Raw genomic sequence first — 17,904 nt, 5'->3', positions numbered from 1 at the left:
GAGATGACAGCGACAAAACATAAACTGAAAAGGTAAAACTAACCAGACCTAAGAACATCAATGGAACAAAAAAGATATGCAGAAATAGATCCAAATGCAGATGAGAATTAGTATGACGTAAACACAAAGTTTATCATGTTTGTAAGACATCCTTGGGAATGGAGGGCGGGACTTGTATAAATTTCGAAGTACTGTATGAATAGAGAGAAAAGCTTTAAAAATCTGGATTAAATAGATTTTAAGGACAAAACAGAAAAGTGAGAAGAATAAACAAAATGATATGGACACTACATTTAGAAATGGAGAAGTAGCAGAATCAAGAAAAAAGATATAGTAAAAATAACCTGAAAAGAAGATTTGATTCAGCAATTTTTAATCACAGAATATAAACACTAGTGGGTTTGAAAGACTGAAAGGAAGTCACCTAAGAGATCGAAGTTTAAATGCAATGTAATGATTTCAAAAGAAAAATCTACTTACTGACACAGCTATCATTGTACTGTCTGGTCTCCATTCAGCTTGCTTGTAGGATCCAAACTGAGAAGATGACTTTGCAGGTTCTTTGTAGGTTACAATTAACACACTAGGCTGGAAAAAGACAGTTGTGTTGTATTAATGTCTCATAAGAATATAAACAAACAAATTTATGATAATTTATCATGGAGTACTCAGAAGTATTTTAATGACTCAAAGTATAATAAAATATAACAATCTGATATTAAAACATTAGAATAAATTATCCAAGCAAATCAACTAAAAATAACCAAAATAAAAAGATTATGTGAATAGGCCAATATCTATTAAAGAAACTGAATCAATAATTAATAACTATCAAAAAAGCAAACAAAAAAACCCAGATCTTGATGTGTTCACTGGTGAATTCTACCACATACTTAAGGAAGAAATTTAAGGGACAAATTCTCTTACAGTATCTTCCAGAAGACTAAAACACACAGAATACTTTCTAACTCTTTCTATGAAGACAGCATTACCCTAGTACTGAAACCAGACAAAGACATTACAAAAAAGTAAAACAGTCCAATACCACCCATGAACATAGCCACAAAATTCCTCAACAAAGTATTAGCAAATCCAATCCAACAATGTATAAAAAGAATTATAATATGAACAAATGGGATTTATTCCAGGTATGCAAGGCTGGATCAACATTTGAATATCAATTAATGTAACCCATCACACATCAACAGAATAAGAAAAATCACATGATCCTATCAATAGCTACAGAAAATTAATATGACAAAATCCAATACTCGCTCATGATACAAACTCTCAGCACATTAGGAAGAGAGAGGAACTTCCTCAACTGTCCAAAACACATCTACAAATAACCTACAGTTAACATCATACTCATTGGTAAGAAACTAACTTCCCTGCTAAAATCACAAACAAGTTAAGAACATCTCCTCTCACTACTCTTTTTAAAAATCACAATGGAAATGCTAGCTAATGCAGTAAGACCAAAAAAAAAAAAAGGAAATAAAAGAAATACATACTGGCAGAAAGAAAGAAACCTGTCTTTGCTCATAGATGATATAACTGCCTATTTACAAAATCTGAAAGAACCAACAATGAAAAAATCTTGTGGAGATAACAGGTGATTATAGAAAGGTTGCAGGATACAATGTTAAAATATAAAAAAATCAATTGCTTTCCTACTTAACAGTATTAAACAAGAAGAATTTGAAATTAAAAGCACAATACCATTTGCATTAGCAACAAAAAGTATTTAGATACAAATCTAACAAAATATGTACAAGATCTATGAGGAAAACTACTAAATTTTGATGAACAAAATAAAAAAAGAACTAAATAGATGGAAATATATTCCAAGTTCATGGACAGGAAGACTCAACATTGTCAAGATATCAGTTCTTCCCAACTTAATCTAGAGTCAACACAACCCCAAACAAAATCACAGTGAATTAATTTAGATATATCAGCATTGATTCTAAAGTTTATATAGAGAAGCAAAATATACAGAATGGCCAATTCAATGTTGAAGTTACAAAACTAAGTCAGAAGACTGACATTACCCAACTTCAAGACTTACTATAAAGATATAGTAATAAAGACAAAGTGGTACTGGCAAAAAAAAAAAAAAAAGGAAAGAAAGAAAGAAAGAAAACACATCAATGTAACAGAATAGAGAGCCCAGAAACATACCCACATAAATACAGTCAACTGGGCTTTAATAAAGAAAAAAGGCAACACAATAGAAATTGGATGTTCTTTTCAACAATTGGTATTGGAATAAAGGACAGCCACCTTTGGGCACACAAGAAGGATCCACAGGGTCATCTTGGACTTTCTCTGCCCTTGCCCTAGAATCAGCCATTTTTCCCAGAGACTCTACTTTCTCTTTATTAGAGAACAGTGTTTAGAAAACAAGATCTGGAAATGAGTTTCTTGTTGCTAGGGTAGTATCACTACTTCTAGCTTCTTGGTCCTCTCAGAAAACATAGTGGGGAACACATGTACCTATACTAACCCTTATATACACATATACCTCTTTATACTTCTATATATACAGGCTTTGTAATTATATTTTATTGATTATGCTATTACAGTTGTCCTAACATTTCCACCTTTGTCCCCCCCAATACAGCACCTGACACTCCCTCAGGCAATCCCCCCACCATTGTTCATGTCCATGGGTCATGCATAGCACTTTGGCTACTCCATTTCCTATACTGTACTTTACATCCCATGGCTATTCTGTAACTACCTATCTGTACTTCTTAATCCCCTCATCTCTTCACCCACTCTCCCCTCCCATCTCACAACCATCAACCACAATTCTGTTTCTGTTCTTCTTGTTTGCTTACTTTGGTTTTTAGATTCATTTGTTGATAGATTTGTATTTATTGCCACTTTATTGTCCATAGTTTTGATCTTCTCTTTCTTAAATAACTCCCTTTAACATTTCATGTAATAATGGTTTGGTGATGATGAACACCTTCAGTTATTTCTTATCTGGGAAAGTCTTTATGTGCTCTTCAATTCTAAATGATGGCTTTGCTGAGTAGACCAATCTTGGCCCCCGTTTTTCATGACTTTGAATATTTCTTGCCAATACCTTCTAGCCTGCAGTTTCTTCTTAGAAATCAGCTTACAGTCTTATGGGAACTCCCCTGTAGGTAACTAACTGCTTTTCTCTGGCTGCTTTAAATATTCTGTCTTTATCTTTAACCTTTGGCATCTTAATTATGATGTGTCTTGGAGTGGGCCTGTTTGCATCCATCCCATGTGGGACTCTCTATGCTTCCTGGACTTGAACGTCTATTTCCTTCATCAAATTAGGGAAGTTTTCCTCCATTATTTTTTCAAATAGAGTTCCAATTTCTTGCTCTTCTCCATTTGGCACCCCTATCGTGTGAATGTTGGTCCTCTTGAAGTTGTCCCAGAGGCTGTTCATACTGTCCTCATTTTTGGGGGGTTTCTTTTTCTTCTTGTTGTTCTGATTGGTTGTTTTTTACTTCCATATGTTCTAAATTATTGATTTGATTCTTGGCTTCATCCACTCTACTGTTGTTTCATTGTAAATTTTTCTTTATTTCAATTAGTGTATCCTACATTTCTGAATGCATCTTTTTTATGTTGCTGAGGTCCTCACTAAGTTCCTTGAGCATCCTTACAACCAGTGTTTTAAACTCTATGTCTGATAGATTGCTTATCTCCATTGTCCATTGTGTCTAGCTCTTTTTCTGGAGTTTTGTTCTGTTCTTTCATTTGGGCCATGTTTCTTTGTCCCCTCCCTTTGGCAGCCTCCCTGTGTTTGTTTCTATGTATTAGGTAGAGTTGCTTTGACTCTGTGTCTTGGTAGTGTGGCCTAATGTAGTAAGTGTCCTGTAGGGTCCAGTGGCACAGCCTCCCCTACTACGCAAGCTAGGTACTTGAGGCGTGCCCTTCATGTGGGCTGAGTACACCCTCCTCTTGTAGTTGGGACTTGGATGCTGTTGGCAGATCAATGGGGAGGGATTTAGCCAGTCCAATTAGTTGCAAGGACTGGCTGTGACCACTTACCACCAACCTCCACCCTCCCTGAAGGATCAGCTGTGCAGGGGTAGGGTGGTGGTGCTCGACGTAGTCTGTGGCTGTCCACTGGGTGTGCTGGCCAAGGTGTTTCCCGGGTGGTGCAGGCTAAGGTCTGCCCCCACCTGTGCTTTACCCAGGGCTACCCTGCATGAGCTATAAAGCAATCTGAGGTTCTTGCTACTTGTGCTGGGCTTGGAGATGTCCAGGCAAAGCCAAGCTGTGAATCTAGACTGGCTTCTGCCAATGCCAGGCCTGGGGCTCACTGAGGCCAGCTGTTGCTTCTTTGATAGGATTTAGGAAGTTTTGAGGTAGTTGCCAAGACTAGCCATTCATATGGAAAAGCAGCTTAGGTGTGCTTGTAAGTTGGGTGGAGCAGGGTGGAGCAGAATCTCTGGGGATCTCCAAGGCAGGTCAAACAGTATTAGCCAGCTTGATGGAGTCTCAGATGTGGCACCAGCTTGCTGGCTCTGTGGGTAGATGCTTTAGAAAAGGGAGTATGGCCTCTGCTCACCTTGATGCCAGATACTTCAGTTTCTCCCTGTATACTACTGGTGCTTTTCAAGCTGGTACTCCAGTCCTGGAGCTCAGAGGAAGTGAGACGGAGCAGGTGAGTCTGTGTGTAGGTTCCTTAACAGGAACTGGTTGGGGTTCCTGCAGTTTCTTCCAATAACTCAATCCCCACTGGTATTTGCAGCCAGAAGTTGTGGGGATTTATCTTCCTGGCACTGGAACCCTGGGCTTGGGGACTCCTTAGGTGTAGGGCCACGACTCCTTGCCCCGAGATATTCCCCCAAATTTTTATCCAACACATGTGGGTGAGGGACCAGACTATTCCACGTCCACACCCCTCCTACCAGTCTCACTGGAGGTGTTTTCTTTAATTCTGTATTTGTCAGGCTTCTATTCAACTTGATTTCTGATGGTTCTAAGTGATGGTTGTTCCATATTTTAGTTGTGGTTCTGTGAAGAGGTGAGCCATGTCTACCTATGCTGCCATCTTGACTGGAAGTCTCTACATATACATGTTTTTATACACAGAAACACATGTGACTATAATCAAGCACACAGCAGTTCACCCTTGTCTTCTCCCTTACTTACTCGTAACTTCTTTAACCAACAGTGAGAAACCTGGGTATCATTTCTTATAATTAATTTAGTTCTTTGTTCCAACCTACTATATACATAGAATAATTTGGAATTGCTATCTACATCCCTATAAGAAACTAATTCACAATCAGAATACAGTTTTTATGGATAACTTCTTTTACTTTAACCTCAGAATAACCAGTTAAAACACTGTTTTCCAAAGTTATATAGGCCATTCTCTTAAAAGCTTTCTTTAATTTCTAAAAATGAAATACAAAAGTTTCTAAGATGCTAACAATACTTCAAACACATTAAAACTGCTTGGCACAGTCTTTGCTGTAAGACACTGTGATTTCCTGCTTCAACAGTGTTTGGACGGAACCAGTGCTTAACCCTCATCCCAGCCAGCTGCCCAGGTCCAGCCTTTCAAACCTCTTTACAGCACCTTCTGACTATCCCACCGCCCCCGTCACTGGTCCAGAGCTGTGAAGCTGGCTCTCCTGAGCCACCCACCCTGACAATCACATCCACCTCACAGGTCCACCAGAACTACCACCAGGACTTGGAGGCTGCCATCAACCGCCAGATCAACCTGGAGCTCTACACTTCCTGTATCTACTTGTCCATGTCTTAGTACTTTGCCCGCAATGATGTGGCGGTGAAGAATTTTGCCAAATATTTTCTTCACCAATCTCATGAGAGGGAACATGCTGAGAAACTGATGAAGATCCAGAACCAAGGAGGTGGCCAAATCTTTCTTCAGGGTATCAAGAAACCTGACTAGACAACTGGGAGAATGGGCTGAATGCGATGTAGTATGCACTACACTTGGAAAAAAGTATGAATCAGTCACTACTGGACTTGCACAAACTGGCCACTGACAAAAATGACCCTCGTTTATATGACTTTGTTGAGACTCACTACCTGAATTAGCAAGGAAAATCCATCAAACTGGGTGACCACATAATCAACTTGCACAGGTTGGGGGCCCCCGAAACTGGTACGACAGAGTATTTCTTTAACAAGTATACCCTGGGAGACAATGAAGAGAGCTGTAAGTCTTAGGCTGGTTTCCCTGGACACCAAAGCAGTACATGCATGTTGGAAAAAATAAAAATAAAACTGCTTGGCATGAGTTATTTGTACTTCACAAATATCAACTAAAAATTAAAAACAAGTACCTTGGGAGGAGGCACATAAAGGAAGATGGCAGAATAGGAAGATCTAGACACACACACACAGATTCAGCAACAATTCACAGAAAAAAATTCTTCCTCTGAGTAATCCAGAAACTCATTGAAAGGCACCTGAATGCTGGATTAATGTGGAATTAGACTCATCAAAACCTGGTAGTGAGATTCAGGACACTCTTTTGTCAGAATTCCTACCCCCATTCAGTGCCATGAAAATCCTCCTGTTCTCAGCTAATTCCCAAGGAACAAAAGAAGTGAGCTGAATGTCTAATACCCCAACCTTTCCACAGAAGCTTCCCAAGAAGACTGACTTCTGTCTTTCCAGTCTTCCAAGAACTGGCATAATGTAGCCACCTAGGGGAGAATAGAGACAGTGGCTTGAATCGAATAGTCACCACAGCTTCTCCCGACAGCTCAGCACAGAAAGATCAGAGGAAAGATTCCAGTTCACCGCTCTTTCCTGGGCAAAAAAAGAGTTGGTCTACATATCCAGCGCACAAACTTCTATGGGGGTTCCCAAAGGAATGCTTGTCTCAAGAGTGCTGCTGTCTAGAACTAAGGGAGAAGAGGAACAGACATTTGGGCAGGCAGTTGCCATAGCCCTCCCCACTGGCTTAGCACACTGCAAGTAGACAATAAACCCCAGCTCCCAACTTCTCCCTGGGGAGCAAGTTAGTCCATAGCTCCAATGCCCAAACTTTTCTAGGGGCTGCCTAAAGGGGGGAGTTCTGCCTTGCCATTCACAGGCCATTGATGAGAACTGGCAAATGTGGTCACCAAGAAGCTAGTGAAAACAGAGACAAAGGTTTGGGGTGCCATAAGTCCTCTCCCAACTCAGGACAGAGCAAGCAGAAATAAACCCAAGTTCTGAGTTTATTCCCCTGGGAAGGAAAGAGTTGGATCCAACTTTTCAAGAGAGATTGCCTAATGAACAATTTCAGTCTCACTCACGGAAGTGCACTGAGGGAATTTAACATACTCCAGCCACCTAGGGACTGCAAAGAACAAAGGAAGCATGTTGGACTAACATGAGGTTTGAGAGGCCATCAGAAATCTCTGGCCAGCTGACTGGTGGGAGTATTCCAATATATGAGACCAGTTCGTGAAGACTGAGAGAGGTGGCTGCTCTGTCTAGCACACAGTCACCAACATAGTTAATAAGATAAAAACATAAACAGGCCTTCCAACCAAAGAAAATAAATCTCCAGAAACAAATCCTGATAAAAACAGATACATGATTTACCAGGCAGGTAATTCAAAATAACCACCAGAAAGGTGCTCATTAAGGTCAAGAGAACTATGGTTGAACAAAGTGAATTTCAACAAAGGGATAGAAAATATTAAAAAGTAACAAACAGAAATCATAGAGCTAAAGAACTTAATAACTGAAGTAATAAAAATTCACTAGAGGTCAACAAAAAACTAGATCAAGCATAAGAAAGGTCAGCAAACTAAGAAAGGCCATCTGAAATCATTCAATCACAAGGGAAAAAAAAAAAAGAGTGAAGAAAGTTTAAGGGACTATGAGACACCAACAAGCAGACCAAGAGACGAGACAGAAATGACCAGAAAGCTTATTCAGAGAAATAACGACTGAAAATGGAAATGGACATCTGCATCCAAGAAGCTCAAAGCAGCCCCCCAAAAAGGAACTGAACGAAATCCACACTGAGAGAAATTATAAACAGTCTGAAGTAAAAGCAAAGAGAATTATTTTGAAAACAGAAGAAAAGGGCAACTTGTCAGATACAAGGGAACCCTCATAAGACTGTAAGTAGATTTCTCAGCAGAAACCTTGCAGGTCAGAAAGGACTGGGATGATATATTCAAAGTGCTGAAAAGTTGCCAAGCAAGATTATTATTACATTCAGCAAAACTGTCCTTCAAAAATGAAAGGTAAAGCCCTGCCCAGACAGCTTAGTTGGTTAGTGTCATTCCAATACATAGGCCAAGGACATGGGTTCAGTCTGGTCAGGGCACATACGGGAGGCAGCCAATGATGTTTCTCTCTCATATCAATGTTTCTGTCTCTCCCTTTTCCCCTCTCTCCAAAATCAAAAAACATATCCTTGGGTGAGGACTTAAAAAAAAAAAAGACTAAACACAAACAGAGTTTTCTCCAAAGAGGATATACAAATGGCTGACAGATATATGAAAAAAATGTTCAATGTCACTAATCACCATGGAAATGAAAATCAAAACCACAGTGAGAAGTCGCCTCACACCTATCAGGACGACCGTTATCAAAATCCAAAAGACAAACGTGGTGGTGAGGATGTGAAGACACTGGAATACCTGCACACTGCTGCTGGAAACGTAACATGGTGCAGCCAACATGGAAAACAGAGGTCACTCAAAAAATTAAAAATAGAACTACCATAGGATCCAGCAATCCTACTTCTGAGCATTCATGTGAAGAATTCAAGTAAGTATCTGGAAGAGATATTAACACTCGCATATTCATTACAGTGCTATTCACAACCACCAAGATACGGCAACAACTCAAATGTACACTATCAGGTAAATGGATAAAGATTCTGTGGTGTATCCATACAATACTTACTATTCAGCTTTAAAAAGGAAATAAGTCCTGCAACATGCAGCCACAGGAGGGAACCTTGAGGACGTTTACCTTTTACTAAGTAAAATAAGCCATTTACACAAGGAGAAATAATACATGATTCCACTTATTTGAGGCATCTGAAACAGCCAAATTCATAGTATCAAAAAGTGAAATGGTGAAATATTTTAAAATACTTTTGAAGAGGGCAAAATCTCATGTTAAGTGTATCACAATAAAATAAAACAAAAAACCTTTTGTATGTTAACATAAATATTTTTAACTAATTCTAGTACTAAAACAAAAAGAAAAAGAGACAGTGCAACTATTTCACAAATCACTGTAGAGTCTACTATAAAAGACTATGAAGTCGATTCTCAGATCTACTTCAACATTCAGTCTTTTGTGACATGCTGTTTTAATCGAAGTATATGAAGAAACTCCAGTCTCACACAGATTTATAGCTGGACTTTTAAAACAGTGATAAATATTCTTTAGTATTACACCAAAACTTGACACGGGGTAGTTTCTTAAAGCTAAGTTGTAGTATTACCAATAAAGTTTTGGTACTTTACTTAAAAATAATACCTTGGACAGTATTTGCAACTTATAAAGAAAAATATAATTGGGGACCATGGGGGATTTATTTTAACAATATAGAAAAGAAACACAGGCCTGAAAGGGAAATTAGAACAGCAAAACAACTTTTTAAAACAACTTTATTGGAGGACTTTACACTACCTGACTTTAAGAGCTATTATTGGGTTGGCCAAAAAGTTCATTTGTTTTCCTCAAGGTGGCTCTAGTAGCACTTATTTGTCTTTAACGTCATCAGAAACAATTTTGTTAGTTTGTATTGTGACAGCTGTCATATCACCATGCACTTAAAAAAGAAACACATCAAAATCGGTGAATTTTTGTGTAGCCATTTTAATATTGAAGATAGAAGAAAATAGGCAACATTTTTTGGCATATTGTGCTTTATTATTTTAAGAAAGGTAAAAATGCAACTGAAAGGCAAAAAAAGATTTCTGCCGTGTATGGAGAAGGTGCTGTGATGGATTGAACTGTCAAAAGTGGCTTGTGAGGTATCGTACTAGAGATTTATTGCTGGATGATGCTTTGTGGTCGCGTAGACCAGTTGAAGTTGATGGCAATCAAATTGAAAAATTAACTGAGAACAATCAATGCCGACACACTCAGACTATCCAAATCAGTAAAGTTACTGGTAAATGAAAAATACGGTGTTTGGGGGTTTTTTTTTTACAGGAAAAACCATACGGACATTTTGGCCAACTCAACATAAAGTTACAGTAATACAGAAATTGGTACTGGCATCAAGACAAACAGACTCTAGAGTCCACAAATAGAGACGTGAAAGTCAATTCAATGGAGGGAGGATCACTTTTCAACAAATGGTGCTGAAACAAAAGGCTAGCCATAAGAAGAAAAAGAACTTTGATCCATACTTTGTGCCACTTAAAAATATTAATTCACAAGATATTTTAGACCTTTGTGTAAAATCTGATCCATGAAAGTCCAGGAATATAGGAGAAATTCCTTTGTGGCCTGAGGCTAGGCAAAGACTTCATAGGTAAGACACTAAAAATCATGTTTCCCAAAGAAAAATTTCAATTAATAAATTGGTCCTGATGAAAATTAAGTATTTCTCTTCAAAAGATACTACTAAAAACAAATAGAAATACATGCAACAAACTGGAAAAAATTACTTGCAATTCATGTATCTGCATCAATGATGGTGTTAAGAACATACAAAGAATTCTTAAAACCCCGAAAGGAAATAAACTGTCAATTTTTAAAAGTAAGTAAAAAATCAAACAAAACAATTACAATATTGGATTTTTAACATATAAGTATCTATAAAACCATACTGATATAAATAACTGAATGAATGAAAGGGACACCTCTTTCTCACATTAAATTCCAATTACTGTAGAAGAAAAAGGGACATAGAGAATCATTGGGTGAACACACCATATAATAACAGCTGCAGGCAAGATCAAGTGTTGGATACTAAAATCAGTAAGTTTCAGGAAAAACAATATGTACAGTATACCACCCCCCCCCACCCCTGCCAAAGTCACCCTTTAATTACAAAGGAAAGATAGTAACTTCACAGTTGAGAAACCTGCCAGACACCAATTCACCAAGTAACCAAGGTAAATTATCACCAATAATAATATACACAAACATCATAAACTATTTGATATAACACACTAAGGACACGGCATTTTGTGGTATTTTTTAAGCTTATTCCATTCATTAGAAAATCAAATAAACCCAATCTGATAATTCTACAAAATAACTGATCAGTACTCTTGAAAAGGATCAAGACCATAAAAGACAAGGAAAAACAAAAGAACTATTACAGAGTGCAAGAGACTAAGAAATAACTAGACCAAAAAAAAAAAAAAAATCACTAGAAAAAGTGGAGAAAATCTCAATGAGATCTGTACTTTTGTTAATACTACTATACCACTTTAATTTCTTCTTTATAAATTATGCTAAGTGAAAGATGTGCAACAAAAAACAAGAACATGCTGTATGATCCCATTTACATAAAATTCTAGAAAATGTACCGGTACATCAATTCATGATGAGTGAAAGCAAGCAGATGTGTGCCTAGAGATGCAAGGGTGGGGGAAAACAACTACAAAAAGGCAAGAGGGAACCTCAGGGGTCAGGGGTTCATTAACATGATTATAGTGATGGTTTGATGAATGTATGCATGTCAAACCTAATCAAATTTATTTTGTATAGATGTATAATTTACATTATGTCAATTATATCTTGGGAAAGTTATTTAAAAAGGTTACCACAAATTATCTTGGATTTTTTTTTAATTCATTAAAGAAAAACACTTAGGCAGAACTATTTAGAATCTTGCAAAAGCCTAGAAGAGAAACCTCAACTCTGACAGAATATAGGGACAGAAAGACAAAAACAATGAAACATTTTTAATTTGCTTAGCAACTAAAACACATGAACATTAGATACAAGTTAAATTGTTTTACATTTATTTTTTATAATTTTTATATCATTTTCCTGTTTATTTGAAAGATCGTTTTTTCTGGCCTGGTACAGTTGGTTAGAGCTTTGTTCCGCTATGCCAAGGCTACGGGTTCCATTCCTGGTCACAGTATATAAAGGAGTCAGTCAACCAATGAATGCATAAATAAGCAAAACAGCAAATTAGTTTCTCTTTCTCTCCTGCCCTCCCTCCCTCCTTAAAAATCAGTAAACTGAAAAAAAAAAAAAAGATTGTTTTTAATGTTAGTGACCAAGGAAGACAACATTAACCAATTCAATCAGAAAGGGAACTTTTTTTTTAATTTTAATTTTTTATTGTTATTCAATTACAGTCGTGTGCCTTTTCTCCCCACCCCTCCACCCCACCCCAGCTGAACCCCCCTCCCTCCCCCACCTCCACCCTCCCCTTTGATTTTGTCCATGTGTCCTTTATAGTAGTTCCTATAATTCCCTCTCCTCACTGTCCCCTCCCCACTCCCCCCTGCCCATTGTTAGATTGTTCTTAACTTCAATGTCTCTGGCTATACTTTGTTTCCTTTTTTCTTCTATTTATTATGTTCCAGTTAAAGGTGAGATCATATGGTATTTGTCCCTCACCGCCTGGCTTATTTCACTTAACATAATGCTCTCCAGTTCCATCCATACCATTGCAAAGGGTATAAGCTCCTTCTTTCTCTCTGCTGCGTAGAATTCTATTTTGTGAATATACTATAGTTTTTGGATCCACTCGTTTGCTAATGGGCACTTAGGTTGCTTCCAGTACTTGGCTATTGTAAATTGTGCTGCTATGAACATTGGGGTGCACAGGTTCTTTTGGATTGGTGTTTCAGGGTTCTTTGGGTATAATCCCAGCAGCAGAACTGCTGGGTCAAAAGGCAATTCCATTTTTAGTTTTCTGAGGAAATTCCATACTGTTTTCCACAGTAGCCTCACCAGTCTGCATTCCCACCAACAGTGCACTAGGAGAAAGGGAACTTTTAAAACAGGTTTCTATTGTTATAATCAGCAATAATAACTTCCCTACTTAGGTAAAAAAGGTAAATAAAATAGTTAAACAGAGTGACAATATTTAATCAGTAATTTAAAACCACAGTATGTTTACTAATTTTTCATTTCTAAATATCCCAATATTTATCTATTTTACAAGCTTTTCACTTCTAAAAATGAATAACCGCTAATTTGGGAGTCAGAAAACATACCAAATCTGAGGATTTTGCTCTGCACCCAAATCAAAATAAACGAATAATGTACAATAATGTGGGCTTATGAAATTGCTAAATTTTTATGTGAAGCAGACAACCATCAGTTTTTAGTCTCACCTCTAGTGACTTACATCTTGCACAGATGTTAATAAATAGCACTTTGACTCTGTGTACAGCAGAAATCCCATGTTTAAAGGTTCTTAGTTAACTATCAAACCTAAAAAACAATCTTTTCTAGGAGGCAGTTTTACCCATTACAGCACTACTTCTCTTTTTAAATACATGTACACCTAAAAAAGTCTATCAGATATTTCCTTATAATGCATGGAAACACAGAAAACAGAAACCTAAGGTTATGCATGAAACTTTTTGCATAAAATTTCATACAATTAAAGCAGATTTTCTTACTAATTTTCTTACATCAACTTATATCCTAGATTTTATATTCCTTGAATATCCATAAAGAATATGAGGACCTATGTGGATAAATTCTTAATAACCTGCCATTTCAGACAGTTGTTTCTATACTCTGCTGATTTTATATTTAATAAAATGTCTAATATAAAAAAATAAAGTATATGTAAAGTATGATGAATAAGAAAACAATGAACACCTACAAACCCATCATCCAAGTACAGAAGTAATTCACTATCAATACTTTGAAGCTCCGAGTGCCCTTTCCTCGTGACATATGCCTGTACCTCTTCAAGATACAACCACTACCTTTAATTTTGTGATTATATTCCTGCTCTTCTGTAATTTATTCACTTCTTGTACTGAATCAATATACTGCAATTCACTTACACATTCTACTGATAAAAACATGTGCATTAAAAAAAGGGATTTATGGGTTAACTTGTCCAATTAAAAAAGAAGTTAATTCCAAAACAAGAAATGTTGGGGCGGGGGGAAAGGGTCTCTCTGACCATATACAGTCCAATTTAATCCAGTGTGTAAATTGTAAAACTTGATGAATCCAACAGGCACTACCATTTTAAAACTATGGTAGTATGGCTCACTCATGTTCATAACAGAATTGCAAATCTATGATGTTTACCTGCTTTCTAATACTTCTGTTGATTTTTAAAGATTAATGGTTATAGTCATACCTGGTAAATATTTATAATTCCATATTGATCTTTTAAACCTTATAAGACACTTTGTTTTCAAAATTAGCTCATTAGAGATTATGCAACCATGTAGGATGTTCTCTGTATTAATTTCCTAGGGTTGCTATTATAAATACCAAACACTGGGTGGCTTACAACAACAACAATTTGTATTGTCTCAGTTTGAAGACTAAAAGTCCAAAATCAAAGTGTCAGCAGGGCCATGACAGCCCTGACAGCTCTATGGGAAAATCTCCCTTGCCTCGTCTAGCTGCTTCTGTTTCTTGCCTTGTAGAAGCATCACTCCAGTCACATGGCCATCTTCTCTCTGTGTGTCTTCACAATTGTCTTCCTGCTGTGCACGTCTGTCTCTGTGTTCAACTTCCCCCTTTTGATGACAGTAATGCCATACTGAATTAGGGCCTAATCGAATGATCTTATTTTAAATTGATGACCTTTATAAAGACCCTATTTCCAAATAACAGAACATTCCTGTACTAGGAGTTAGAATTTCAACATATCTTTTTTGGCGGGGGGGGGGGGGGGGGGGGGGGGGGGGCATGGCATGCGTCAACACTTAACACTCTCTCTTTGTAAATGCTCCATAATAATGAGAAGTAGAGTACTAAGAGTAAATGAAAATATCCTATGACTGTATGTCATATTATATGTCTATATTAAGGCTGTCCAAACTTTCTGCAATGCAAAAAATGTTTTTTATCTCAACTATCATATAGTACATACTAGTCATATGTGACTACTGAGCACTTGAAATGTGGCTAGTGTAAGAAACTGATTTTCTTTTACTTAATTCTTAATAAATTAAAAATTTTAATAACATATGGCTAGTGGTTTCCATACTGAATATACCAAAGTAACTTTAATAGAACTGGTGATTATTTACTTAATTTAAAGGGCTGGAGACAAATTTATCTTCAAAAATGCTGTGTTAAATGTTGAATGAGTTTCTTCATTACAGACGTTTGGACATATTCAGTGGGCTGAGATAAACTATAAATCTTTAATAGAATAAAATGTATATCATTTCCCAAGCTAAGATTTCCTTATACCAGTCTTCAGGAAATTCTATTCTACAATTGTCAAATAGTTTTGCATATATATCATATCTGATAAACTAAGTATCATCAATTTTTAAAAGCCTATTTAAATTTTTTAGTGTATAATCTATTGATTTTTAGCATTTTCACAAAGTTGTACAATAATCACCACTGTACTTTGAGTATTTTGTTATCATTCCAGTAAGAAACTGTACCTATTAGCAGTCACTCTCTATTTCCTCCTTCCCCCAGCTCTTACAACCAATGGAACTACTTTCTAACATTATACACAGGGTGGAACAAAAGTAGGTTTACAGTTATGAGTATGTGAAACAGAGGTTATATCTATTATTTTTGTATTTTTTTCATACAAACTGTAAACCTACTTTTGTCCCCCACCCTGTATATAATTCACCTATTCTGAAGATTTCATATAAACAGAATATATATAGTATGTAACCTTTTATGTCTGGCTTCTTTCACTTAACATAATGTTTTAAGGTTCATCTATGTTGTAGCAGGTATCACTACTTCATTCCTTTTATGAGTGAATATTCCTTTGCATGGATATACAACTTTGTGTTTATCCATTCACCTGCTGATGGACATTTGGGGTGTTTCCACTTTCTGGCTATTGTGGAAAGTGCTGTTATGGACATTTGTGTACAAGTTTCTGTTTGAACACCTGTTATCAATTCTTTTGGGTATATACCTAGAGTAGAACTGCTATGTTTAACTTCTTGAGGAACTGTCAAACTGTTCTTCACAGTGGCAACACCATCTTACATTCTCACCAGCCGTTCACGAGGTTTCTAATTTCTCTACATCTTTGTCAACTCTTGCTATTGTCTTTTTATTGTAGCCATTCAAGCAAGTGTGAAGTGGTATATAGTGATTTTAATTTACACGTTCCTAATGACTAACTGATGTTGAACACCTTTTCATGTGCTTATTGCCCATCTGTACATCATCTCTGGAGAAATACCTATTCAAAATCATTGCCTGTTTTTTAAAATGGAATCACCAACTTTAAAGAGGTTCTACTACCTGAATTTTTAAGTTCACTACTGGAGTTCTTTTGTTTCTATAGGAAAATTCATTGTAAGTGTTGATTAGGTTCCCAGGCCAGCTCAAAAAGTCTATTCTGTGTGTGTGTGTGTGTGTGTGTGTGTGTGTAAAATAATGTAGTGGTTAAGAGGAATATAGGCTCTAAAGTCTGAATGTGAGGTTTAAATACTGGCTCTGTCATTTACTAGCTTTGTGAGCTTGAACAAACAATTTAATTTCTCCAGTTTCTGAATCTATATAACAAGAGAACCTGTCAGACTGGATCCCACTACTACAAAGATTAAATAAATAATACATCATGTGGCCGAGTGCCTGGCACTCAATAAATCCTAAAGATTATCTGTTGCAGTTTTAATATTTTAATGTCTTAGGATCACATAATTTAAAATACTATAAAAGAAAGGTGAAGCAATTAAGAAGAAAACAACTCATAGACACAGACAAGAGTATGGTGATTACCAGAAGGAAAGTGGGGATAAATGGTGATGAAAGGAGACTTGTCCTGGGGTGGTGAACACATAATACAACATACAGGTGACGTATTGCTGAATGGTACATCTGAAACCTGTATAATTTTGTTAACCAATGTCACCCGAATAAATTAAATTAAAAATAGTATAAAACAAAACTCTCAACTACTTCTTTGAAATAACTGATCCAAAATTCCTACATAAGACACCAATAACATACCATTTCATGCTATATAAAGCTTAATAATTGAGGACAAGATCTGCTGAACTCTCTGGCAAGACAGGACTTGGACCAAGGCAAACGACCAGACGGGGGGAAAGGGCAGCAGACTAATTGGAAGTAGGCACACAAGATTTTCTGGAGTGATGAAATATCCTGAATCTTGATTGGAATAGTGGTTATATAATTATATACATTTGTAAAAACCAATTTGAGACCAACATTTCACTGTACATAAACTTTCCACCAAAAAAGAAGTCCAAAAGTAAATAAATAAACCATCATAAGAATATGTACATAGTGAGTTTTATTTACAAAGACAGGTAAGATTACTAATATATTTTAGATGATTTTCAAGAAAGATTTTCTGGTTAATTGTTGACAATCCACTATGTATTGTTTTCAAAGTACATACAGGGCACTTTTATCACTAACAAGCATTTCCCCTATTGATAATGCATCAGCAATAATGAGCTCATGCTTCAAACATTCCTCCATTTCTAAAGTGCTCCTTTTCTTAAGAGTAACAGCTTAATGACTCTGACTGATATTAAAGTGAGATGATCAACTTGATGCATAGGAAGAGGATACCAAACAACTTTGGCTATTTTCTTTCTCTCCTATATGAAACGAATAATATATAAACCCCATTTTCAAGCTTTTGAAATCAAACTGTTTTTTCTCCCACCATGTTACTATTGTTTTTCCTGTGAATACTACATCATTTAACAAGTGTCCTTGAATGAAAACACCTTGAAAGTTAATTTCATGAACACAACATCATTCATAAAGTATCCACACTAGGTATGTTTAACTGTAACCAAGCCTTCA

At 36.6% G+C, this 17,904-nt stretch overlaps 1 protein-coding gene and 1 pseudogene across 2 annotated transcripts in view; one reads left to right on the top strand and one right to left on the bottom strand.

The window, feature by feature from the left end:
• RIC1 (RIC1 homolog, RAB6A GEF complex partner 1) overlaps positions 1-17,904 on the bottom strand; it is a 139,311-nt gene that overhangs the window by 82,783 nt on the left and 38,624 nt on the right. For both annotated transcript variants that reach the window (XM_024558371.4, XM_053924367.2), the window contains exon 2: positions 481-588. In XM_024558371.4, the coding sequence (XP_024414139.2) occupies positions 481-588 (108 nt within the window). The remainder of the gene's footprint in view (positions 1-480; positions 589-17,904) is intronic.
• LOC112302826 (ferritin heavy chain pseudogene) lies at positions 4,553-6,438 on the top strand (annotated as a pseudogene).

This window comes from Desmodus rotundus, chromosome 1, assembly GCF_022682495.2.
Source record: "Desmodus rotundus isolate HL8 chromosome 1, HLdesRot8A.1, whole genome shotgun sequence".
Lineage (NCBI taxonomy): Eukaryota > Metazoa > Chordata > Mammalia > Chiroptera > Phyllostomidae > Desmodus > Desmodus rotundus.
The sequence above is the reverse complement of the archived record's forward strand: the minus strand, read 5'-3'. Positions and strand labels throughout refer to the sequence as shown.